This window comes from Bos mutus, chromosome 23, assembly GCF_027580195.1.
Source record: "Bos mutus isolate GX-2022 chromosome 23, NWIPB_WYAK_1.1, whole genome shotgun sequence".
NCBI lineage: Eukaryota > Metazoa > Chordata > Mammalia > Artiodactyla > Bovidae > Bos > Bos mutus.
This window is the reverse complement of record NC_091639.1, coordinates 20997575-21024928: the sequence shown is the minus strand read 5'-3', so window position 1 is coordinate 21024928 and position 27354 is coordinate 20997575. Positions and strand designations below refer to the sequence as shown.

General features: G+C 41.4%; 2 protein-coding genes across 3 annotated transcripts; both read right to left on the bottom strand.

Moving 5' to 3' along the window:
* Positions 1-1279: 1279 nt before the first annotated feature.
* Positions 1280-6301, bottom strand: NKAPL (NFKB activating protein like). The gene is made up of 2 exons (XM_070361106.1): positions 4967-6301; positions 1280-4661 (listed from the first exon to the last, which is right to left on the bottom strand). Exon 1 carries the CDS (start codon positions 6244-6246, stop codon positions 5047-5049), a length of 1200 nt encoding a protein of 399 aa, XP_070217207.1. The 5' UTR covers positions 6247-6301; the 3' UTR covers positions 1280-4661; positions 4967-5046.
* Positions 6302-10882: 4581 nt separating this feature from the next.
* Positions 10883-21396, bottom strand: ZKSCAN4 (zinc finger with KRAB and SCAN domains 4). Of its 2 annotated transcripts, XR_011462249.1 has the most exons (6): positions 20683-21396; positions 19029-19170; positions 17745-17827; positions 15859-15982; positions 13572-14597; positions 10883-12265 (listed from the first exon to the last, which is right to left on the bottom strand). XR_011462249.1 is itself a non-coding variant. In XM_005906153.3 (5 exons), the coding sequence occupies exons 1-5, from the start codon at positions 21103-21105 to the stop codon at positions 13738-13740; spliced, it is 1632 nt and encodes a 543-aa protein (XP_005906215.2). In that variant the 5' UTR covers positions 21106-21396; the 3' UTR covers positions 10883-13737. The 2 variants fall into 2 exon arrangements, 1 of the variants encoding a protein (XP_005906215.2); XM_005906153.3 differs by having other exon boundaries at positions 10883-14597.
* Positions 21397-27354: the final 5958 nt, after the last annotated feature.

Sequence of the window (27354 nt, the reverse complement as noted above, 5' to 3'; positions counted from 1 at the left end):
CGCAAGGTTGTGTGCCAGATGCAGTAGGCCAAAGAAACCAAAATGTGGGCGTTGTGGAGCAGCGAGGTTTATTGCAGGACCAAGCAAGGAAAACTTCTGGTGTGTGCTCAAAAATACCCCCAACTCCTCAAAGGGTTTCACCAAAGCATTTTTTAAGAGTCAGGTGAGGTGGAGAAGGAAATGGCAACCCACTCCAGTATTCTTGCCTGGAGAATCCCAGGGCCAGAGGAGCCTGACAGGCTACAGTCCATGGGGTCACAAAGAGTCTGACATGACTCAGTGACTAAACCACCACCCCTCTTCAAAGAATCAGTCTAAAGCATGTAGAAGAGAACCTCTCTCCCAGCTGTAAGAACCATGAAGGGAACACCCAGAAAGACACTGATGTTGCCTATACTGAGGACATATGAAAAACACAATTTGACTTTCTGAGATGTGGTGTTAGAATTAAATTCAAGGGATGTGCAAATAAAATAAAATAAAAGTCAGCTGAGGGAGGCAGGGTTGTCAGGAACCTGATCAGCTCTTGCACAGTTCTCTGATTGGTTGGTGTTGAGGTAACAGAGTGGTTAACATTACTACTACTTAGGTTAAGTTGTCCATGAAATTCTCCAGGCAAGAATAACTGGGGTGGGTAGCCATACCCTTCTCTAGGGAATCTACCCAATCCAGGGATCCAAACCCAGTCTCCTGTGTTGCAGGCAGATTCTTTAACCAGGCAAATAAGGCAGTCTGAGTCACCTTATTGGTACTTTGGGACTGTAGGTCTAGAGGCATGATCATCAAGTATTTCATTTCTTTCATTTGGTGGTAATGTTAGCATCTGTAAGACAACCCAGGAGAGTGCATCAGATACTATTATCTATGTACATCAGAGAGGAGCTACAGCAGAGGATAGGAGGGAGGTGTTTGTACCAGGAAGATCCCATAGGGTCCTCCTCAATTACAGTCTATTACCATGGGAGAGAATAATCAACCATTATTCTCTGCAAAATATGTGAAGGGGGGAGGGGTAGGGTGGTGTCACTACCAAAATAAATTCTGCCAAAGAAAATAGAAGTATTCCCTCTCTTGCCCACATCATCATAAACTGTATTTTTATTATCTGTGAACAAAATAAACCCTTTAAAAAATTTGAACAAACTGGTTTAATCAGTTGGCTAATTTTGAAACATATATCTTACTAAACATTGTTTTATCACACAATTCATATTGTTTCAAGCCTGAAATTATCATAACAGAAAAAAAACTCCATTATCAACAGAGTTCTTTTTCCCCTTGTGTCTCAAAAACTTAAAAATATCTTTTAAAAGTTTAACTTAAAAAAAAAGTTAAAGTAAAATGTATATACTTAAAAACTTTTCCTTAGGCTAACAAATCCAATCAATGCAAATATTTTACTAATTAAAAGTTAATAATTCTGTCCTGAGGGGAAAATGCATATCTCATTTTTTTCAAGAGCTTTCCCTCAAAAAAATTATACAAGAGGTAAACATAAATTTCAATTTTAAAAGGAAGCAAATATATCCTAATTCATTCATTCCCACTTTCAAACTCCCTACCATGGTTGGCTTAAATGTCACCCATATTATCAAGGCTGAGATTATTGTCATTGCATTGGATATCATGAAAATAAAAACACAATGAAGCTAGACAAAGAGCTTTTTTAAAAGAATTCAAGGTGTGCATTTTTAAGTAGGCTGTATTTTTTGGAAGCGGTACAGGTAGATAAAGTGAGAATAAATCAAAATACCATTTTTACCAAGACAGAGCTACATTTCACTAATAATACAAATCAATTTTTGAACTTGAGATTTTCATTTTCTAAGATTATCCTCATTTCTGTAAACAAAATGGTCATCTATATGTTTCCATCAGAGGTCCAGGTCCATGATGTTTAAAATAAAAGCTTCCTTTTCTATATGATCAGTAGAGGCACTACTGCATTATAGCCATGAGATACAAGTATCTTTTTGTAATGATTCTTTCCACTATTCTCTCTGCTTCCACCCATACTCATTCATTACTGTGAATTATGGCATAGAAAAATTTGTAGTCAATCATTGTTTTAAATAATCAAAAACTTCCAAATGAATCTAATAAACAACACATAATTTAATTCTAGGAAATCCATAACTTTAAAACCAGCATATTAATAGACTAATAACTACAAATGCTAAAACGTCATTTAATAAAATTCAACAAACATTTCTGAATAAATGGGGAAACTCCTAATTAAAGAGGAATAGATGGATACTTCCTTTATATGGAAAAACACACACATACACATATCTCAAACCAAAAAACCTCCCTCATGCTTGATAGTAAAACTTCATAAGTATCTTCATAAAAATGCAGCTGAATTTATTAGGTTAAGAGCAAAGAGATGAGGAATTCCCAAGGGATCCATGGGTCAGGACACCAGGCTTCCAGTGCAGAGGGAAATAAGATCCTGTATGCAGCCTGGTGCAGCCAAAAGAGAGAGGGACAGAAGTCCACCAGTCTTACCTTGGTTTACTTAGGAGCCACAGTTTCTGAGCTACATCTTTTCCTCACGTAAGAAAGACAATTCACTGAATGGCTACTAGAGTCTTTAGGGCTTAAAGGGCAATATGATCAAGTGTTTCCCAAAAAAGCAATTCAAAAGTCAAATAAGGGGAAAGTATCTTCAAGTTCTGTAATAAAGAACTGATTTATTTATTATTTGAAGAGTTCTTATGATCAATAAGAAAAAGATCAGAAACTCAATAGGAAAATACACAAATATATAATGTGGATAATTCACACACACAAAAGAATTACAATTATTATACATACTCAACCATACTCTTAAATAAAAGTGAAATGCCATTATCACCCATCAGATTGGCAAAGATTCAGATTCAAAAGGTTTAGAAATACAATATTAGCAGGTGAGTGTATAAACCAGTGCATCCTCTTTGGAAAGCAATGTTACAATGGCTATTAAAAGCACTTTAAGGTTAAATGTAATATTCTTAGACTTTGACCGCTCTACCAAAAACATCCACCATTTCTGGCTCTAGCCCCTTCTTTTCTTCATAGCATACTACAATTTATAATTATTTGTCTATTAACTATTTAAAGTCTGTCTCCCCAAGTTAGCATGTAAAATTCTATGATGGCAGGTATCAAGCTTAATTTGCTTTTTGGTTTATCCCTAATATCTGCTATATTGCCTAGTACATGGAAAGCACTTATATTAGTAAATACCTTCCCTTTGATCCAATAATTCCACTTCTAGGTGGCCATTTTTAGATGACACAAAGCATTCTTTTTTGCCCAATAATTAATTCTATTTTTAGATGAGCATGCTACAGATGATAACCCTCATACATCCACAAAGATTTTCACTACAAGTGTTGTATAATAGCAAAATACAAAAAACATCCTAAACATCAGATATAATATGGTTCATCCATAGACTGGAATACTATAGTCATTAAAAAGATCTATTTATATGCATTGATATAAAACATCTCCAAGCTATGTAGATTCTTCTGTATAGTGTGGTATAAATGGAAATGTACATACCTAACAAGAGGGCTTTCACCCAACTCTCTTTGGGAAAATCTCAAGCTAGTGTGATCCAGTGTCAAGCTAGTGTGATCCAGGGTAAAAGTTCCTCTCTACATCAACTCTGCCCTGCCAGATTCTAGAGCCACATCCTTTCACTTTCAGCTCTGTGGTCTTTCCAGGGTCTTGTGGCTTGAAAAGGGGCTTATCCAAATTAGATAGTTTTCATTTGTACTGAAAGTCTAAGTTTGGTCAGATATCACTAGATGACAATAAAGGTCTTATCACAGACCACAAGTGGAGCTTGCTCTAAATGTCTTTCCAGCACTGGTGCTAACCAGTGTCTCCAGGTTAACTCTCTTGTCCACATGGTCCTTCCTGATCTGATCATTTCATGAGCTCTACCAACCATCTCTTTATACCTCCTCCTTTTGCTCTTTCTCTTCCTAGTCTAGCTGGCACCTAATCTACTCGTTGGAATACCCAAGCACTCTGGATCGTTATCTTTCTAATGTCTATTTTTATGGGTAAACCCCAGGACTCTTTCAATGAGGTCCTTGGCTTCTGACAGTCAAAGCCAAGTTTTTCAAAAAAATGTTGGCTTTCAGCACATGTACTATATTTTTTTAAAAAGTCATTCAGAACTGTAGTGGGCACCTGTTGGTTGCCTACCCCTGCCTTCCTAACATTACTCTAATATGGATACTCAGGTATCCATTCCTTACCCATAGTCCATAAGGTGAGCAACTCGGCAGATCAGGAGTAAGTCATTCTCTTTTCGTGGCAATGATATATCCGGAAATGGGGCGGGGGGAGGGCGGCAGCGGGGCATGTGACCTAAGCTAATCTAATTAGGCTGAGTCTCAGTAGTCTTATTTGGAATGCCAAGACAAAAATTTTCCTTCCCTCTTCATAAGTGGACCAGGAAATACATAACCAAACTCAGGAGCTTTGGCAGCCTATTATTTAAGGGAAACAAGCTAGAAGAGGAAAATGAGCCAATAAAACTAACTTTTAACTCTGTTAAATGCAAACCACAAGTATACACTCAATTGAATCCTTTGTTCTTTGTGGTGTTCTCCTGGTTGTCCCTGGGTAAATGAATGTCTCCATGAGGAAATGAAGCCCTGGAAGAGAGAAAAGTCAGAACAACAGGTAAACAACAACCCTTTAGGTTAATAGCTCCAACTTTTATCCTGCAATACACATGCTTGTACCTAAACAGGACTCATGGATAGATAAAGAAAATACCAAAAAGAGATTTCTTAGGAGGGAAGGATTAGGGATGGGGCTAGAAGACCCATATTTTACTGACTCTCCTCCTATAGTGTTTGAATATTTTTAAAAACACGTACACATATAATTTTTTCAGTTAAATTTAACAAAATTGTTAAAGAAATTTAAAAAAGCAGCTTTTTCTTAAGGAACTTACAGTTGGTACAGTAGCACCATAAAGCCTTTTAATTTTGGTCATATAAAATTGTTGAAAGTCCTGCCATGGAACAAAAGTCCTTATTTATCATCTTTTCCTTTTGTTTTTCGGTACACCATCTCTCGGAAACTAGTTAGAATCTTATTTTCTCTCTTCCGTCTCTCTTCTTGGTTAAACGATGCAAGGGCTCTCTTCTCATCAGCACTATAGATCTGATTCTCTTTACGCAGGCGCACAGCCTCCATTCTGCGATGTCTGCTACCACTCATAACATAACCTGAGCATTCAAAAGAAGCAATCTCTTCACTTGTCAACCCAATTTCACCTCTTCGTGGGATACGCTTTCCGGCTTTTACATACTCAGCCATAGCTGCACCTTCACCTGGAAGCAGAGCATGGCCATAGTTCAAAGGTTTCTCATCTTGAGAGGTGTGTATAATAGGTGCCTCTGGACCTATTAGATCCATGTTATCTGCAATCTTTGACTGCTCAATCCAGACGTCTTCTGCCAACTCCCCTTCTGAATCCTTATAGCTTGAGTCACTGGATTCTTTTTTAGTCTTCTTAGTCTTCTTTTTCTTGGGCTTTTTAGCTCTGCGTTTCTTTTTCTTCTTGACTTTTTTTACTCTCCTTTTATCATCAGAGCTGGAATTAGTGTCGGAGTCCGAATCACTGTCACTATTATCAGAATATGTCCTATGTTTTCTTTTGGACTTTTTCTTTCTTTTCTTTTTATTTTTTGAACGACCGGCCTTTTTCCTTTTTTCTTCGGAGCTGGAATCTGAACTGCTGCTCTTGTTGGTCTTTACCTCTTCATCCTCAACCGGGGTGTGTTCATCAGAATCTGGCTCAGGAAACTTTGGAGACAGCCCCCATACCTCAGGAGCTCCCAACTCCCCAATCCTTTCTCTCTCTTTCAGCCGCCTCTGGCGATAGCTCTCCTCCTTCTCTTTCTCACAGTCCTCCGCCCACTGCCTGTTGCCCACATAGTGGTGTTGATGGTAACGGTACCCTCCACAGGAGAAAGAAGAGGATGAGAAGTCGTAGTTGCGGAGCCCGGGGGGCCGCTCTCGAGACCCAGGGCGGTTAAAGGGGTAAGAAGCTCCAACACCCGACCGACTCCACGAAGGCCTGAGGCCTTCGCGGTCGCGGGAGTGAGTACGGCTGACCCAAGGGGAGTGTCTGGCCTGTGCGGATGGCGGGCTCTTGGACGAGCTGCGTCGCTGTCTCCCAGAGCCCGGGGTGTCCTCTGGGTAGCTGGACTGGAACACTGGCGCCATCGGCCGGTCTTTCAAACTGGCGGTTATTACAGAGTTCCTCACTGGCCAGCAATTCTCGCCCACGCAGGCGCACTAGCAACGGTCCAGAGCACGACTTCCGGTCCAGCGCACGACTTCCGGTCCAGCGCACGACTTCCGCTTCCGGCGGTTGCTAGGCGAGGATCTTAATCCGAGTGTGGGCTGTAAGGTCCGTTTTTAGGTGAGGCTGCAAGGAGGCCTCTTCTGGAGAGCAGATAAAGAGGGCGTGGAAACGCCTGTTTTGGGGATTTACATTTCCCATGTTGAGCCCCTTGGGAATATTTAGAAGAGGAATTCGCATCAGTGAATCCCTCTCCTGTTCAAACACTCCGTTCTCTACCTGGTTATTTGCCTTTAAGCATCTTAACACCATTCTCTTCTACCATTCTCACTCCGGCTCTCTTTATCTTTACCCCTTGGTGAAGGTTCCCCACTTCTCCCACTCCTCTTGTTTACCCCTTAAAAAGGACCTCGTCCACTATTTTCATAGCAGAGATACGTTTTTTAATGACTACCAAGTCCCACTTGGAAGCAAAACCTAGAACTTCTTTTAAAATAAAAAATTGAGCTTGGCCTGAGTTAACTGAAGACTGGAATTATGATTTGTATTCTTAAATTCACAGAAACACAGGGAAGCATCCAACTCAGTCCAGATTCTCTCTTTACCTAGATGATCTCTTCAGAAACTGTGGTTTGGGAATTACGCTCTGCATACATTTTGTTCGCTCTCTAAAATGGCAAATATTTCATGCAAAAGATTGTTTCCCCCGATCTTAAAATGTGTAGACACTACCGTCATTTTGGTTTTCTATAGTTAAGTTGACCTGCTCAGTTAGCAGACTTGAAATGTGACAGGAAAGCTAAGACAGAACTTCAGTTCAGTTCAGTTCAGTCGCTCAGTCGTCTCCGACTCTTTGCGACCCCATGAAGCACAGCACGCCAGGCCTCCCTATCCATCACCAACTCCCGGAGTTGACTCAGACTCATGTCCATTGAGTTGGTGATGCCATCCAGCCATCTCATCCTCTGTCGTCCCCTTCTCCTCCTGTCCCCAATCCCTCCCAGCATCAGGGTCTTTTCCAATGAGTCAACTCTTTGCATGAGGTGGCCGAAGTATTGGAGTTTCAACTTCAGCATCAGTCCTTCCAAAGAACACCCAGGACTGATCTCCTTTAGGATGGACTGGTTGGATCTCCTTGCAGTCCAAGGGATCTCAAGAGTCTTCTCTAACACCACAGTTCAAAAGCATCAATTCTTTGGTGCTCATCTATCTTCACAGTCCCTCTCACATCCGTACATGACCACTGGAAAAACCATAGCCTTGACTAGATGGACCTTTGTTGGCAAAGTAATATCTCTGCTTTTGAATATACTATCTAGGTTGGTCATAACTTTCCTTCCAAGGAGTAAGCGCCTTTTAATTTCATGGCTGCAATCACCATCTGCAGTGATTTTGGAGCCCCCAAAAAATAAAGTTTGATACTATTTCCACTGTCTCCCCATCTATTTCCCATGAAGTGATGGGACCGGATGCCATGATCTTCGTTTTCTGAATGCTGAGCTTTAAGCCAACTTTTTCACTCTCCTTTTTCACTTTCATCAAGAGGCTTTTTAGTTCCTCTTCACTTTCTGTCATAAGGGTGGTGTCATCTGCATATCTGAGGTTATTGATATTTCTCCCGGCAATCTTGATTCCAGCTTGTGCTTCTTCCAGCCCAGTGTTTCTCATGATGTACTCTGCATAGAAGTTAAATAAGCAGGGTGACAATATATAGCCTTGATGTACTCCTTTTCCTATTTGGAACCAGTCTGTTGTTCCATGTCCAGTTCTAACTGTTGCTTCCTGACCTGCATATAGGTTTCTCAAGAGGCAGGTCAGGTGGTCTGGTATTCCCATCTCTTTCAGAATTTTCCACAGTTTATTGTGATCCACACAGTCAAAGGCTTTGGCATAGTCAATAAAGCAGAAATAGATGTTTTTCTGGAACTCTCTTGCTTTTTCCATGATCCAGCGGATGTTGGCAATTTGATCTCTGGTTTCTCTGCCTTTTCTAAAACCAGCTTGAACATCTGGAAGTTCACAGTTCACATATTGCTGCAGCCTGGCTTGGAGAATTTTGAGCATTACTTTACTAGCGTGTGAGATGAGTGCAATTGTGCAGTAGTTTGAGCATTCTTTGGCATTGCCTTTCTTTGGGATTGGAATGAAAACTGACCTTTTCCAGTCCTGTGGCCACTGCTGACAGAACTTAGCAATGGTGTTTTCCTGATGCTAGGGTCAACGAATAAAATGGAGAAATTAAACAGAACCAAGTTAGGTCATTTGATCCAAGTAGAATTTTAGTAATGTGATTTTAGGGGATAAGGACTGGCATGGTGCTCTGCCATAAAATATGATTTCTTCAGTTCAGTTGCTCAGTTGTGTCCAACTCTTTGTGACCCCATGGACAGCAGCACGCCAGGCTTCCCTGTCCTTCACCAACTCCCAGAGCTTGCTTAAACTCATGTCCATCAACTCCATGATGCTATCCAGCCATCTCATTCTCTGCCATCCCCTTTTCCTCCCACCTTCAATCATTCCCAGCATCAGGGTCTTTTCCAAGGATTCAGTTCATTGCATTAGGTGGCCAAAGTATTGGAGTTTCAGCTTCAGCATCCATCCCTTCCAATGAATATTCAGGACTGATTTCCTTTAGGATTAACTGGTTTGATTTCCTTGCAGTCCAAGGGACTCTATGCTGCCTTAGAAACTGGCAAATAGGAGGGAGTATTAAAAATGAATGGTCACATGTATTTCACCATACATATCACAATGGATAAGGTAAGTATTATAGATTATCTGTAAGCAAATATGTCTCAGCCCCACACCAGTCTGGGCTTCCCTTGTGGTTCAGCTGGTAAAGAATCCATCCACAATGTGGGAGGCCTGGGTTTGATCCCTGGGTTGGGAAGATCCCCTGGAGAAGGGAAAGGCTACCCACTCCAGTATTTTGGCCTGGAGAATTCCATGGACTGTATAGTCCATGGGGTCAAGAAGAGTCGGACACAACTAAGCAACTTTCACTTTCACCACACCAGTCCTATACCCTGAACTGTAGTGCATCAGAAAGGCTACAAATTCCATTTCACAGACTCCCAGTGCTGATGGGCAGAATTGGAGAACAGAGTGGAGGAAATGGTTCAAAGTGTTAACACTTTAGTTAATACCTGTAAGTACAGTTATTTTCTAACAGCCTGGAAATTATGCAGTGTTTTAGCTGTTTAAGAATTCACTGAGACAAAAGGAATAATCACATGATTTATTATTTTATACAAATAAGTTACATTAGGATTGCTCAGATTTTTTTTTAGACCCTCAAAAATTTGAAGTAGCTTAGAAATTAGAATAAAAACAGGAATTTGGAAAGTTGTGCATAGGCTTTTGGATGACAACTCAAATCCTAATAAACAAAAGACATGGAACAGGTAAGAATATATCATAATGTTCAGTCATTAATTGGGAAAAGAGACCAGGAATGCTTGCTGTGCTGAAATTCCAAGGTCTCAGTTGATGCAGTAAACAAAAAGGAATTGCTAATGCCATAGATAAAGTGAGAAATGTGGGTAGATGCAGAAATAAAAGGATATTTCTACAAATAATATGCTAACAAAAAAATTCACAGGAAAATACTCATCCCCAAGTATTTCTGTAGTAGCAACTCCACTTGAAACATTCAAAATAAGTACCACATCTACAGAACTGACCAAAAAAAAGTTTCCTCATTTGAATCCATCAGACCCAATGTTAATTATCATGAGGAATAACAAAAGACAGACTAAAAAGTGTGTTTAGTGAAATGTAGGTAAATTAAGTTTACTGAGTGGTTAAAGTTCTCATATGAATAACTGAGATGCAACCACACAGATGACTTGGGACATCATTACAAGATAAGATCAACACTGTTATATACTAGTATTAGGACACTTTTTTTAAAAGATAGCCTTTACTATTAAACAATTGTCATTCCAATATATAGATATTTCAGCTAACAGAGCATTTAATCTCCATTTCTCTATCAATGTTAATGTTTTCAGATTATTTACCCAGCACTTCTTTTTTGTAGGATAGATCCTCACAATTCTGTGAGGTAAGCTGGCACTCTATTCATTTTTTCCGTTAAAGAAGGCAGAGAAACAGAATCTTTTGTAGGATTACACACATATTTACCAAAATTAAGACTACGTCTAGGGGACTTCACTGGTGGTCCAGTGGCTAAGATGCCAAGCTCCTAATGTAGGGGGCCCAGTTTTAATCCCTGGTCAGGGAACAAGATCCCACATGCCACAACTAAAACTTGGTACAGCCAAGTAAATCCATTTAAAAAATAAGAACACATCTATGAGGGCTATTCATTAAAAATCTTTTTTCATTGTAGCTACTCATTTTACCCAAGTTAAAAAAAATTAGTTATAATTAGTTACTTATTCATGAAATGGAAGGAAAAATAAAATGGTAGATTTCAGCATTGCTTCAGTTGGAGAAGTGAATGGCCAGCTGACACTAAAATTCCTAGAAACAGTTTTTAAAAACATGAAAAGTGATATTTTATTTCACTTTATATACTGATTGTATCTTAACTAAGTAGCTTCTTTTACTGGGTCTAATTTTCATCTGAAAATAACTTTTTGACCATCCTTTTAAATAGGCTAGAGTTAAAACCCATTTTCTAATTCACTTATTTATAAACACACATCTATTATATACAAAAGTGGGGTGTCCAAAAGCCTATCAGAAAAATAATTTTTTAATCTGAAATCATACAATAGTGCCAGACAGCTTCCTAAATATTTTTATCATAAAATGTCAGCGTTACTGAATAAAATTTAAGCCCCTTGCTCTGGCACTGAAGGCCCTTACAATGCACTACTTCTTCAAACTTGCCTTAGTTACTAAATCTGGTAACTCCTTTAGTCTCTGTAGCTAATGTATCAGCCTGTCAATGTAATAAAAATAGCACACAGCAGAAGTAACATTTCTCTCCTCTGAACTTTCACAGTATTCAGTTCATCATTCACAAGTCACTGATCAGAATATTGCCTTATTTAAAAAACAATTTTTTTTTTTTGGCTGTACTGCATGGCATGCAGGATCTTAAGTCCCCGACCAGGGATTGAAGCCATGCACCTAGCAGTGGAAGCATGGAGTCCCAACTCTGGCACTGTCTTATTTTTATGTGCAAGTCTTATCAATGTTATTATACTGAAAGTCTAAGCCCAAGTATGTATGCATGTGTATGTCTATGCTTTATCCCCTTCATTGTCAGGCACAGCAGGCACTGAAAAGTATTTTTCTATGATCCTCCCCTCCTCCCTGGAGAAGATTTTTAGCTTCAGAAGGAGCAGAAAGAGTGAAAGGAGGCACAGTGGTCCTTTGTTAATCTCAATAGATAATACTTATTGAGTAAGTGTATAATGCTTTCTGGTTTGTAAAAGGTTCTCATGTATATCTCTTCACATGACATAAGAAACAAATACCAAAAAAACCCCAAAAAACAGTGTTTAAGATCAGGGCTATTAAAAAACATTTAGGAAAAATAAAGGTAAGGAGAGAAGAGGAAATGGTAAGCTTTATGGAGGTACCCAAAATACAGTTAATATAAAAGGAAAATTTTACAGGCTAGAAAAGGTTAACTGGAGAAAGTCTGCAAGTTCTTAGAAAAATAGTTTTAAATTATACTCCAATGAGGGAATAATGAAGGCAATGAAAGACCCAAGGGAAGTGATACTGGGAGAGGCCTACAGTTTGCAAAGTCCCTAGTCAGCCTGGGGTTCTTCAGAGAAGGAATCCAGCAAGGGACTGGAGAACAGAAAACGTTCTGCTGGTGACTGAACAAAACTGGTCCAGGATTTCATCAAAGCAGAATCCATTCTTGGCATAATCTGGTAAAGCTGGAAGCTGGGGAGAGGGCACTCGCACCTATGAAGATGGTATTGGTCTTTGAAGAGCTTCACAGAAGGTGATCTGAGTGAAAACAGGAGATACCAAGAAATTCTTATTGACAGTCTTGACTTCACAGGTTGATACTTTGGACGTTGTGGAATCATTTCTGTCAGATCCCAGGACTCCCAATGTGTTTCCAAAAAGATACATTTTCTCCTACCACCGATATTCAGGTCTCTATCATTGTTGGCTGCCTCTGACCCAGTCTTCCTCTCCCCAACCACAGGGCAGTTTTGAAAACATGAATGATACTTGTTATAAATATCTGGTGTGAATCCTCTAGCCTGGAAGAAGTTTAAGCCTAGCTGGCATAAGCCTTGATGCACCATGGGCTCTAAGTTGGGAGAGAGAGATATCAATGGTGTCTTGGTACTTGGTTAGGTCCAAGATAACCAAAAAGTGAGAAGCTCTTGAGCATCATAGGATTTATATCAAGATACATAACCATTTTGATCTGACTTGATCAATTGTTTTTTATTTACTTGACTGTGAAAGGTTTTCCCTAAAGAACAGCACAATTAATATGAACTAATGTCGTTAACGCTGACTACAGACTGCAGTTGTATGGATGCAACAGTCTCACAATGTCTTAATGATAAAGAAGCTATTTAAGGCATTCTTACTATAACTCCTATGCTGGTGAAGAAATGTGGATTCCTCTACCCCAACTCTCAGATGGTAAGAATCTGCCTGCAATACAGGAGACCCAGGTTTAATCCCTTGGTTGGGAAGATCCCCTGGAGAAGGGAATGGCAACCCACTCCAGTATTCTTGCCTGGAGAATCCCATGGGCAGAGGAGCCTGGCAGGCTACAGTCCATGGTGTGGCAAAGAGTCGGACATGACTGAGCGACTAACACACACACACTTCTCCAACTCTGACAATCTTATGTACTTGGCAGTAAATATACTAGATTGACCCAGAATCTAGACCCTCAGAGAATTAGACAAGCACAAATGGCCTTAAAAAGTCATCAGCAATGCAGACATTAGATTTTCAGAGCTATGAAAGTCATTTCACTGGTATATTTCATAAATGTTTATAGCACCTGTATACAAGGCACAGTGGGGTGGGGATAAGACATCACTGATCCAACCAACAGGTGAGGGATTAATTATATGCAAAATGAGCAGTCAGAACACCAGCCCCCCAAATCAGAGAGCCATCCACCCAGAAGACATCATAAAATGCTGGCTGAGAGTGATTAATTAGACAGCCTGGAAGCCCATTTAAGTCTAAAAGGTGAGAACTATTTCAGGTCCAACCTCTTCCAGATAATGCTCCCATAGCTTCCTATCAAACAAGTTTTTTTTTTTTTTTCAATCACCTTCTAGGTTGTAGAAGATAATTCATCTCAGACTCTCTTTTCTAACAAACACCTGATGATATGTGGTGGGAAATAAAGCTCAGCTCAGTTTTCTAGTCAGCAAGGGTTCCAGGGTGGCTTCAGTTCAATGAGGAAGGAACATCAACTCTGGCATGTAAGACGTGGGTCACGGAGATAGAATTTTTTTCCCAACATGGCTTCTCTGATGTTGAATAAGGTATGAAGTTCGGGTGAAGCCTTTTCCACATGTATCACACTGAAAGGGTTTCTCACCCGTGTGGATCTTTTGATGCTCAATTAGGCTTCTATTCCTAGTGAAACTTCTCTCACACTCATTACATTTATAAGACACAGGAACCTCAACATTTTCCCACTGGCTTTCCTTCCTCCCCTGACTCTCCCAGGTCCGTCCAGGGTCAGGATTCTGAAGGTTTTTATTGCCGTGGATCCTCTGATGTCTCAGAAGATGTGAATTCCGCCTAAAGGCTTTACCACACATGTTGCACTGGTAAGGCTTCTCCCCGGTATGGATTTTGTGATGTTCAAGGAGGCTGCAGCTCTGGCTAAATGTTTTCCCACAGTCATCACACTCGTAGGGCTTCTCCCCAGTGTGAGTTCTCTGGTGTTTGATAAGGTTTGAACTGTGACTGAAGACCTTGCCACATTCTTCACATTCATATGGCTTCTCACCAGTGTGAACTCTCTGATGAATGACGAGAGCAGAGCTTCCGATGAAGGTCTTGCCACAGTCCTCACATTCATAGGGTTTCTCCCCAGTGTGGATTCTCCTGTGCTTAGTCAGGCCTGAACTCTGAGCAAAAGTCTTTCCACATTCATGGCAATAGTGCCGCCTGTTTCCTGCGGCAGTTTTCTTTCTTTGTAACCTGCCCTCCTGTTCACCAGCTTCTGCACAAGCAGGAATCTGGCCAGTGGCTTCACCCAGGTGGCATGGTATCTGCCCGGGCTCCTGTGTTGGATGATCCTCATCTGGAGGCAGCTCTCTGATCTTCGGTTGCACCACACCACCTGAACAACAAACGGCCAGCAACTGTCAGTTATGTCCTGCCACAGAGGAAAGCTTTGTGATGAGTCCCAGGGAGGCAAGAGTTACAAAGGTCTGTATATGGCAAGGATGAGGATGTAAGTATTAGAATGCAGATGGGAATAAAGGGGGAGAACAGGGATGCTGGGGAGGAGAGAGACCTGAGAATGAGAATGGGGCTGTTGGAAGAAGGGTGCAACCTGGGAAAGGAGAGACTGGAGGGAAGGTGGTGAGAAATACTGAGGACTGTGCTGGGGATACACACAGAGGCTCTAAATTCTGTAAAGTAAGAAGGGCCATGAAAGTAAGGCAGGGCCATGTGCTTGGGGTTAGACACTAAAAGGGCTGAGCAGGGGGTGAGTAAACAAGGCAAGTAAAAGAATTTCTGAAATGTTCTGTGAGAAACAGGGAAAGCAGGAACTCAGAATTCAGTGACCACTGGAAGGTACAGTCATTTCTGGCTGGAACCCAGGCAGTGGCAGGGTCCACCAAGTAAAACTGGCATCAGTGCTGGGAGATCTGAGTTGGAGCCCCTACTGTGCTGCCAATGAGCTGTGTGAACTCAGACAAGCCAGGCAATCTTGTGTGTCTCTGCACCGCATCCTCATCTCTAAGGCCAGGCTCTGCAGTCAGTCTCTAGATCACTTCTAGCTCTCGCCCTATGGTTCCATGGTCCATTTCCTGAAGAGACCCCTCAGCTCTCCTCTCCTGTCAGGGCTAGCAACAGGAAGGGAAGGGGAAGAAATCAGCATTTACTAAGCATCTACTATGAGCTAGATCTAAACTAGAGGTTGTACCTACTTCATCCCACCTAAACTGACCAGAACACTGGCAGTACAGATAAAAATGCAAGGGTCATGGACTTCCCTAGTGGTTCAGTGGCTAAGGCTCCATGCTCCCAATGCTGGGGGCCTAGGTTGAGTCTCTGGTCAGGGAACTAGGTCCCACATGCCCTAAGAGTTCCCATGCTGCAACTAAAGACTTCATATGCTGCAACTAAGGATCCCACATGCCACAACAAAGACTAGGCACAGCCAAATATTAATAGGTAAATACATTTTTTTTTAGAAAAAGCAAGGCTCAGAAGGATTAATAAACTAGTCACATAGCCAGTTAGTAGTTGGGATTCAGACATGGTGGTTCTAATGCTAAACATAATTCATACAGCTTCTAATAGCCTAGTAGATGCTAATATACAAAGGAAGCCAGGAAATCTTAGAAGAAATCAATGTCCATAAGTCTTACCCAAGGAGGTCAGGCTGCCATGGTTCTCTTGCCTTTTATCTCCATACAAGTTCACCTGAGATGAATCCAGCTGTGTCCATCCAGGGGAAACAGTCAGTGCCACATCTTCCATTTTAAATGGCCCCTAAAACAATAGAGTTAGTTCCATTTGCCCAAAATCACTCCCCAGGCACTCATACTGAGTACAAGTCAGTCAGACAGAGAAAGACAAACATCATATAATGTTGCTTATATGTGGAATATAAAAAAAGGGTACAAATGAACTTATCAGAAATAGAATTACAGGTGTAGAAAACAAACTGACAATTACTAGGGGATAAGAGGTAGTAAAGGATAAATTCGAAGATTGGGATTGACATATACATACTGCTGCTGCTGCTGCTAAGTCGCTTCAGTCGTGTCCAACTCTGTGAGACCCCATAGACGGCAGCCCATCAGGCTCCCCCATCCCTGGGATTCTCCAGACAGGAACACTGGAGTGGGTTGCCATTTCCTTCTCCAATGCATGAAAGTGAAAAGTCAAAGTGAAGTCGCTCAGTCGTGTCTGACTCCTAGCAACCCCATGCACTGCAGCCTACCAGGCTCCTCCGTCCATGAGATTTGCCAGGCAAGAACACTGGAGTGGGTTGCCATTGCCTTCTCCAACATATACATACTACTACATATAAAATAGATAACTAGTAAGGACCTACTTTATAGCATAGGGAATTCTAGTCAATACTCTGTAACAGCTTATATGGGAAAAGAATCTAAAAAGAGTGGAGAGGGATTTCCTTGATGGTCCAGTGGTTGAGACTCTACACTTCCACTGCAGGGGAGTGCAGGTTTGATCCCTGATCAGGGAACTAAGGTCCCATATGCTCTGTGGTGCAGCCAAAATATAAATTAATTTTTTAAAAAGAGTGGATATATGTATATGTATAACTGATTCACTTTGCTATATACCTGAAACTAACATATTATAAATCAACTATGCTCCAATAAAAAACAAAACAAAACAAAACTGGGTACATGTAATGAAGGAACATTCCCTTTACATGGGCTATTTATAAAAAAACAAGTATGGTACACTTATGCCTACTTAACCCTGTCTCTAATAATATCTTCATCAAAAAAAATAACCATTAAAGGAAAGAAATACACACATTACAATAAGTACTTTCACATAAATATCTAAAAAGTCCAGAAAGTAAAAGGTTTGGAAAATAAGGACAAATGCAGTGGAAGGAGTGGAACCATATCCAAACTTTTCAAAATATATGTGATGTGCTTTGGCAAACCAGGGGTGGGGGCTTATTTATAGCAATGATTTTAAAATACAATGAAATCTAGGTCTGAGGTGAGGGAAAATAGATTCTACAGAGCCTCAAATACTGAGGTCTTCAAGCAGGACATGAAAGACCAGTTAAGAAATTAAAATCCAGGTTAAGCAAATGCTGTTCAGTATCTTGGACTAAAAGCACACACATTCTGTGTTCCTTTAAGTCCCTAGGGGACAGAGCATGACTTTATATTACTCACTAGCAGCACAGTTTTTGATACTTAAAAAAAAAAAAATTACCATCACAACAAAATCTTCAGTTTGTATTTGCTAAATTTCCCTTGAAGAAGAAAATCTTGTTGATGAAAGAGTTGACCAAACAGATGGGGTAGGAAGAACCGAGAAGCACAGACATTCCCTCAGCTAGGAGTGAAACAGAAAAATCCTCTTAAGTGAACACCAAAATAATGACATATGGCAATCTTGGAATAGATGAGAAAACTCAAAACTCCAGATGCATATAGGATGAGGGTGGAGGAGGAATGGGGAGAAAGAGATCTACTGGGGAGCCCATCAGTAGTGAAGGGTGCTGGGTGCAGGGGGAGGGAGAGGGGCTCCAGCTCACCTGGGACCCTGGGGCGAACCTGGTGGCTATCACGGCATCTTCTCTGCAGCGCCCCCCAGGGGCAAGCCTTGGAACCTGGAGAACTGAGAAGGAAAGCACTTTGGATGAGATCTACCCTGGCATTCAGCCTTCCTGCTCCGTGGAATCCAAGTTCAAAAACTGCATAGATAAATTGCCACAAAGAAGTTTATATAGCATGTGTGCCTTTCCAAAATTCCTGATCCTGGCCAGCTCAAATCCTTAGACCTAAAGAGATGTGGTGTGCTCCATAGAGGCACAGAATTGGTGGGCAGATCCTTGGTAAGAAATGGAAGCAGCATAAAGGCAAAACAAAGCATTCCATCTAAAGAGTCTTTCATCTTGAACATTCTGGAAAGAGTGGATAAGAGGATATTTGTTTTTGCTAAAATTTATTTAGAAGCTTAGAGTACTTTTTTCTTAAGTTCTGTTATAAAAGACTAAGAAGAGTCAGATTAGGCTGAGCCCAGAAAGAAGGAAATAGGAATCTGCTTATATAGAACTTGCTCAGATTCAAGAGAAGTAAAGGGGAACTTCAGGTTTTCCTATAAAAGGTGAACTTGGCAGGAGGCAGAAAATAGGTTAGGCTAGGATCTCTTTTGAGAAATAAAGATTTCATGTTGGCTGGCATATCCCAGTGTTATTTGCCTTGGAAATCTGCCCAAATGTTCACAGCACATGGGGAACACTCAGGAAAATATAGCAGTTTCCTACTGAGTGATTTTTCACCCTGTTCTAGTGACAGGTTTTGAAGATTTACACTCTTTGATTTGCACAAGTCCTACGATTCTGGAATATTCTGACAGGCTTTACACATTCTGTTTTATGTTCCTCATAGCACTCACCAATATCTGAAAGTGTATTATTAATTTATTTGCTATTCTTCTTACTAGAATGTAAGCTCCACAGGAGGAAGAAATCTATGCTGTGGACCATGCTATTCTTGATACCCACAACACCAATACTGGCTACCACATAGGGAGCCTCCAGAAATATATGTTGAATGAACGGAGATAACTGTGTTGCTAAAAAAAATCAACTCTTTCCAAACACCAATTTTAATAAAGTCTTATTTATCATGTCCAGTTTTGATTAGGAAAGCTTTCCACTATTGTTTGAAATTTCCCTGCTGGTCTCAGTCTCAAAGAGAAGTAGATCTGTGATGGGCATATAAAGCACTTATCCACAAATCTGTCCTTTAGGGGATCCTTAAGTGAAACTGGGTGAAGTCTGTAGAATTCATACTGCCCAGAAGATAACACTCACCTCTGTCTGGAATGGATTCCAGAGATTCACGCTTGAGCAGAGCCTTCACTGGCTGGAACTGGATATTTTGTGGCCTCTGAATGGGTGTCAACACTGCCATCTTGCAACAGAGCAGTTCTTGCTCCTGGCCACCACCTAGGACCTAAAAGTCATTCATTTATTTATTCAGACACTTCTATAACATTCTCTATGTGCCAGTACTTTCTATTTCCTTTCTATTCATTATTTCTAAGAGCTTTATGAATATTAACTTAATGCAGATAGCAACAACCTTAGCTAGGTATTTTTATTATCTGCATTCTTGTAATGGTGAAACTGAGGCACAGTGTTAAAGCAACTTGCCCAAGGTCACCCAGCTTAGGCAGAATGACTCCAGAGTCCACGTTCTTTACCATTCCTCTGTGCTCCCTCATTATTTATATTTGTGATTTTGTGAAAACTCTTTGGGAACTGGTGCTAAGTTCTCAGAGAACACTAATATGTTTTCTTATCCTAAAAAAAAGATAATTTCTAGCTTGCAGGGCTTTGCAAACCAGCAAATAAGAACCCAGTGTGTGAAATCACCTAACACAGGGCCTAGTGATGGTACGTCCTCATTAAATGCAGGTTTCCTTCCAGACATTTGTAATTAATGGGTTTTCAAGCCACTGTCACAATCATTAGCTCATGTGCAGCTTAGAATTTCCCACAACAACTATAAAAAATGAAAAGCCTGAAGCTGAAACTTGAAGTGATTCTTCTATTACAGGGCTGCTGCTGCTGCTGCTGCTAAGTCGCTTCAGTCGTGTCCGACTCTGTGCGACCCCATGGACGGCAGCCCACCAGGCTCCCCCGTCCCTGGGATTCTCCAGGCAAGAACACTGGAGTGGGTTACCATTTCCTTCTCCAATGCATGAAAGTGAGAAGTGAAAGTGAAGTCGCTCAGTCGTGTCCGACTCTTCAGGACCCCATGGACTGCAGCCTACCAGGCTCCTCCATCCATGGGATTTTCCAGGCAAGAGTACTGGAGTGGGGTGTCATTGCCTTCTCTGAAACGGAACTTAGTCTTACACAATATTCAGGAAGATGTAAATAAATACAAACCCAGGGGTTTCTAACTTGTGGTCCACAGATTCGCTCCTAAGTATTCCATGAATATGAATAGGAAAAATTATTTTTACTAGACTCTAAGCAAAATTCATTATTTCATTCAATCATGAGCAGAAGCAACAAACCAAGATGTTACAGACAGTACAAAAGACTGTCACCAATTGAAACTGGAGGTGTTTTCACATCACATTACAACCAAGTAAATGTTAATCAAAGATATTCACCACCACTTTGAAATTATACTAGAGTTATTAGGCCTGTCCCTCGATCTCACTCTTTAGTGCATTAATTTTTAAAAGCATATATATAACGTTACCATACATTTACTACTTTGCTAACTGTATTTCAATATAATTGAGTTGCTTTTAATTCTTTATATTTTACTTCAGGTATTTAATAAATACTATTATGTGAAGGAGTCCAGAGACTTCACCTTACTGTCAAAGAGGTTTATAGTACCAAAAGAGACGGAGAATTTCTGGATCTTAAAGAAAAGCCCCTCACTCTGATCTTGAGATTTCAGGAAGAAGCCGACCACAGCTTGCAGACACTAAACCTGTTCTACCTGCGGCATCGGCCCATCCGGCTGCCTCTCCAGATACTCCAAGAGCGCCACCACCTCCTCCCCGCTCTCTGGATGCTGCTCCCGCATCCAGCTCTGCAGGTCCGTCGGCAGGATGGTCAGGAACTGCTCCAGCACCAACAGCTCCAGCATCTGCTCCTTGCTGTGCGTCTCAGGCCGCAGCCACAGTCGGCAGAGCTCCCGAAGTTGGCTCAGCGCCTCGCGGGGCCCCTCAGCCTCCGGGTAGCGGAAGCCTCGGAAGCGCTGGCGGGAGTGCTCGGGGCTCGGAGCCGGGCTGCCTGGGGCGCGCGCCTCTGCAGCCAAGACGGAGGCGTCCTCTTTTTCCACCTTCACGGTCAGGATCCCCGTCCGGTCCTCTGCAGACTGGGCGTCCAAAGCTGCGCTTTCCTTCGATTCCCTAGCCATCGTGGACCAAGGCAGTACTTGAGCCTCACTCTACTTGGGAGCTATATGTCTTCGGAAAATTATTGAAACGTGGGCAATCACTATAGGACCGTAAAACTGCAGCGGTCCCCTTCCGCGTGTCCAGGGGCGAGGACACACCTGGGGAGCAGCTTCACAGGTTGCCCCCTGCAGTCCGCGCCTCTGCAGCGTCCTCCTCTGCACCCCACCCTGAATCCCACAATAAGTATCCCCAAAGATGTCTCGGTGCAATGAACAGCCTCCAGATGCTGGAGAAGAATTGAGACTGTGGGGCACAGGAAGCCCAAGTGGGAATCAATACCACTTCCCGGGCCCTCTAGGAAGAGCCTCTCGGTGGTTGTCCCCGAGTTAACCCATTAGCAACCATGCCCTTACCTCCAAGTGAAGCAGTTAGGGGAGGAGAAAGAAAGGATGACAGGCTCTGAATCATAAGAAATAAGACTAGATCTTTCGATCGTGTAAGGATGCTGTTGTGGCCTATACCATGCTCTGATGTAAGCTTGACTAAAGAGCTGGCATAAAACTGTCACTAAAGTTCAGTAGAAAGCAGGGTTTTCTCAGAGCTCCAGGCAGGAGGTCACTCCCTTTCTCTCAGAAACATCAAAGAAGCAGAACATATTACCAAGCCCTTGCTCGAAGAAACAGTGGCTGCCCCTGGGTGCTGCCCCACTCCAGTTACCACTCTCTTTCCTCCCCTTCAAGGCTAAACTATTAAACTTGAAAGGAAGCCCTCCTATCTCTGATTCTAGTCCTCAATTTCCATTCATCCATAACACACTGTAGGTGGCAAACTGCCAGCAAAGCCATTGAGATTGCTCCTGCAAAAGTAACTAAAGTTTCCACTCCCCCTCCCCCTCTGCACATAAGTTATCCCTTTCTATTTTCCATGGCTTCTTCTCAGCCAAGCAGGCTTTCAGGCTTCCCACTTCCAGAAACTCTCTAGTCCTGTTATCTCCTTTCTTTGCTCTTGTTTCTTCCTAGCCCTCATTTACCATCTGGCATAATAGTTAGATCTGCAGATTTTCAAGCCAAGTTATCTGAGTAATCCTGGCTTTACCACATACTAACTGGGTGACCTTGGTAAATTATTTCAGCTTTCTGTGCCTGACTTTCCCAATCTATAAATGGGGATAGTAACAGTAGATAGTGATGGAAGAAAATTTCACCTATTGAGGCATAGGGAAGTTAGTCTGATTTACAAGATGTACATCTGCTTTAACCACTTAAAAAAATGCATTTACCTTATTGTTCACAATGTCCACTTTGAAGATAGAGATAAATGCCCCCCCCCCCTCCTATCAGGCCAATGTTATTTGTTCTCACAAGAACAAATATCTCATCACAAGATATGAAACTGTGGTTCAAGCACAGTTGGAACCGGGCGGGGGTGGGGGGACGCATTGTGGATATGGTTTCAGACACGTTCCTGCATCACTGAGAACTTGAATTTTCTGAACTGTATCAAACTCAAGGATACTACCAGCCATTCTCAAAACAGTATCTGCTACTAGCTGCCAGCTGCAATCTTATGGTGTCAAGGTCTCTCCTTGCAACTATACAACCATGAGCCAGATTCCCCATGTCAGAAAAGCAGTTACAAACATGAAAAAGAGAAAGGCCAAAATGATCCTGTGGTGTTGGATTGGAATCTAAAGTATCAACATGAACTCAAGTCCCAAAATCTACAGTTACTTATAGAAATAAATATAAATGTACACAAGTCAGTGTATAAGTGTACATATATAGTATTTGATAAATGGCACTGCAATGTTTTGAGATAAATGGAAAAATAAAACAAATTCTAATTGTTTAAAGACATAAAAGTCAAATAGCAAAACTTTCACATTTTTATAAAAAAATTAGAAGCATTTCTTTATGCTCTTGAGTATAAAATGCACAGACTGCACAAAATGTGAAGGAAAAATGTAGTACATTTGACATTAAAATTTAAAACCACATCAAAAGATACCAGAAACAAGTGGAAACTACAAACAGAAGACTGATGGAAGATATTTGCGAGCCATATGACCAACAAGGATCAATACCCAGATTATACAAAGAGCATAAACAAATAAACAAGAAAAAAGCCAACAGTCAAACAGAATAATTGACAAGAACTATGCACAGGCAATTTACAGATAAAGAGTCTGGAGTGACCAACAAACAAGCAAAGATCTTTAACTTCATTAGTTACTCAGTTCAGTTCAGTCAGTTCAGTCGCTCAGTCATGTCCAGCTCTTTGCGACCCCATGAACCGCAGCACGCCAGGCATCCCTGTCCATCACCAACTCCCGGAGTTCACTCAAACTCATGTCCATCGAGTTGGTGATGCCATCCAGCCATCTCATCCTATGTCGTCCCCTTCTCCTCTTGCCCCCAATCCCTCCAAGCATCAGAGTCTTTTCCAATGAGTCAACTCTTCGCATGAGGTGGCCAAAGTACTGGAGTTTCAGCTTTAGCATCATTCCTTCCAAAGAACACCCAGGACTGATCTCCTTTAGAATGGACTGGTTGGATCTCCTTGCAGTCCAAGGGACTCTCAAGAGTCTTCTCCAACACTACAGTTCAAAAGCATCAATTCTTCGGCGCTCAGCCTTCTTCACAGTCCAACTCTCACATCCATACATGACTACTGGAAAAACCATAGCCTTGACTAGATGGACCTTTGTTGGCAAAGTAATGTCTCTGCTTTTGAATATGCTATCTAGGTTGGTCATAACTTTCCTTCCAAAGAGTAAGCATCTTTTAATTTCATGGCTGCAGTCACCATCTGCAGTGATTTTGGAGCCCCCAAAAAATAAAGTCTGACACTGTTTTCACTGTTTCCCCATCTATTTCCCATGAAGTGATGGGACCAGATGCCATGATCTTAGTTTTCTGAACCTTGAGTTTTAAGCCAACTTTTTCACTCTCCTCTTTCACTTTCAACAAGAGGCTTTTTAGTTCCTCTTCACTTTCTGCCATAAGGGTGGTGTCATCTGCATATCTGAGGTTATTGATATTTCTCCCAGCAATCTTGATGCCAGCTTGTGCTTCTTCCAGCCCAGCGTTTCTCATGATGTACTCTGCATAGAAGGTAAATAAGCAGGGTGACACTATACAGCCTTGATGTACTCCTTTTCCTATTTGGAACCAGTCTGTTGTTCCATGTCCAGTTCTAACTGTTGCTTCCTGACCTACATATAGGTTTCTCAAGAGGCAGGTCAGGTGGTCTGGTATTCCCATCTCTTTCAGAATTTTCCACAGTTTATTGTGATTCACACAGTCAAAGGCTTTGGCATAGTCAATAAAGCAGAAATAGATGCTTTTCTGGAACTCTCTTGCTTTTTCTATGATCCAGCAGATGTTGGCAATTTGATCTCTTGTTCCTCTGCCTTTTCTAAAACCAGAAAATTTTAATACATTTCATACCAATACCTCAGCAAAATTTTGCAGTTTCAGTAATATTTGCTAATAAGAATGTGAAAAAATTTGAACTCATATACAGCTGATGGATGTGTAAGCTGGTGTGCTCATCTTAAAAGGCAATGTCAATATATACTGTAAAGTTGAGAATGATATACACATGGACTTAACAGCTTTAAATTATTTAACTTGTATGAGTCTTGAACATGAACAATTTTGTTAATTGAGTCACTTTTCAGAGCCAGACACTGTTTTAGGTATTCAGGATACAACATTGACAAAATAGGACAAAGATTTCTGACTTTATGAAATTTATATTCCAGTGGGGACTGACAAAAGATAAACAATGAGAAGAATACATAAATCTTAATAGGACATTATGAGAATGATGGTTTTTTAATAAAGGAATAAAAGTATAAGGACAAGACCTTGATCTTTTTTTTTTTTTTTTTTTAACCAGTCTATTCTACAGGATTGTTTATGTAGTTGGTCATCTTGAAAGATGAGATAACATATCCCAATGGTCAATTAGCAAGCTTGCTGCTAAGTCACTTCAGTCGTGTCTGACTCTGTGCGACCCCATAGACGGCAGCCCACCAGGCTCCCCCGTCCCTGGGATTCTCCAGGCAAGAACACTGGAGTGGGTTGCCATTTCCTTCTCCAATGGAGGAAAGTGAAAAGTGAAAGTGAAGTCATTCAGTCTCATCTGACTTTTAGCAACCCCATGGACTGCAGCCTACCAGGCTCCTCCATCCATGGGATTTTCCAGGCAAGAGTACTGGAGTGGGGTGCCATTGTCTTCTCTGATTAGCAAGCTTACTTACTGCTTATTATAAAAGCTGAGCATTTTGTAAATTCAGATTTCCTGGATGCAACATAGGCACATTGTGTGTATAGCACCCACCTGAGCCCATCATGTCACCTCCTTGGGACTTGGGGGCAAGGGAAACTGATGCAAATATGATGATCTCATGCTGCTCGCCATCTATGAATAACAAGTGTTAGGCTTGTGATCTATAAGAAATGGGCTAAAGAAGTAATGATCAGGGCCTTATAACCTGAACCCATGCAACAAGACATGTAGAAGCACTGAAGACCCAAGGAGGACTGTCATAATAAGAAGGTTTCTGAGAATTGGAGAAGAAAAACAATTATGACTTTGAAACAGTATGGCTATAGGTGGGGGAGGATGTGGACATCCATGCACTGGAGAAACACAATGAAATTCTGAGGGCAAAATGTGAAAGGCATTGGGCCTCCATGGAATCATATAAAATTCTTTCTTTCTGACCCAGGAAACTCATATTTTATGCCAGATTCCATGAAAGAATCACAGGCTAAATTAATTAGCTTGTTGAAAGTGAAAGTTGCTCAGTCATGTCTGACTCTTTGCAACCATGACCCCATGGGACTACACAGTCCATAGCATTCTCCAGGCAGAATACTGGAGTGGGTAGCCTTTCCCTTCTCCAGGGCATCTTCTCAACCCAGGGATTGAATCTAGGTCTCCCACATCGCAGACAGATTCTTTACCAGCTGAGCCACCAGGGAAGCCCAAGAATACTGGAATGGGTAGCCTATCCCTTCTGCAGCAGATCTTCCCAACCCAGGAATCGAACCAGGATCTCCTGCATTGCAGGCAGATTCTTTACCAGCTGAGTTACCAGGGAAGCCCTAATTACTTGTTAGTAGAGTGAAATCCCAGACCCCCAAAATCTGAGAAAATATGTCCACCAGTCCTTGTTGATGTCCTTCTGGGCTTGTTTAGTCTTGGGTCAAGACCCTATTATGCATACACATAAATCTCAAGATTTGGAGCATTACTTATGAATTTTCCTTAGACATATATTCCCTTTCAATATTATGGTGATAAAGCTTTGCATGCATAACTGTTTTTTTAATAATTCTAATTTCCTCAAGGTATATACATACATACACTGGCATAGAAGGCCAGCACTCACTCTAGACACATTTTAACTCTCACACTGCTTTCACCTCTTGAGGAACAGTCACCTTGCTGCCAAACAAAATTAAAGATATTATGGCTAATTTGTAGACGCTTTAAAAATAGTTTATGAACTCCTCTCTGCAGTCAATTTTAAAGACCCCCTAAAAGCTAAAAGACTCACTTCTCTGCTGAAACATAGAGAAATTCAGGGAGCTCAAGTTCCCCCATCTAATTAGTAGAAAAATTAGGATAGAAGCTTTGTACACACAGTTTCAGTTATCCAGTAAGATTTTTACCCACCTATATGGTCAGAGGAGCCTGTCCATGGGGTTGCAAAGAGTTGGACACAATTGAGCGACTAAACACATAGACACACACTCACACACACACATTGTTTCTCGTGAACAGTACCCCTCACCTATATCAATCAGCTGTTGTGCAGGTAACAATGGTGACTATCCTGGCTTGGGTAGTCCAGAGTCTCATAAATAAGACTGGAATTTCATTCATACCTAAGGAATCAGATTCAGGACAGTAAATAACAGAATCTGAGGAAGTTGGAAAGGGGCAAATGACACCAATCACTTGGATAGGTACTGCCACTGTGAAAGGATACAATTATGAGCTGTGATAAAAGCCAGTCTTTGATGCAATCTCAAAGAGAAGTCCAGTATATTCCTTCTCTCTCCATTTCTCTACTTTTCTCCCAAAGGAATAGGGGCAAACCTGGAAACACCCCCGTTCAGTTCATTCAGTTCAGTCGCTCAGTCCTGTCCAACTCTTTGTGACCCCATGAATTGTAGCACGCCAGGCCTCCCTGTCCATCGCCAACTCCTGGAGTTCACTCAGACTCACGTCCATCGAGTCAGTGATGCCAT

Bases quoted from the DNA above. Each gene is read 5' to 3' on its own strand.
- NKAPL (XM_070361106.1), bottom strand. From the start codon at position 6,246: ATGGCGCCAGTGTTCCAGTCCAGCTACCCAGAGGACACCCCGGGCTCT.
- ZKSCAN4 (XM_005906153.3), bottom strand. From the start codon at position 21,105: ATGGCTAGGGAATCGAAGGAAAGCGCAGCTTTGGACGCCCAGTCTGCA. The intron at 15,983-17,744 runs GTGAGCTGGAGC...CTATTGTTTTAG, and splicing joins GGTTCGCCCCAGGGTCCCAG to GGGCCATTTAAAATGGAAGA. The intron at 14,598-15,858 runs GTAAGACTTATG...TTTGTTGTTCAG, and splicing joins TGGCAGCCTGACCTCCTTGG to GTGGTGTGGTGCAACCGAAG.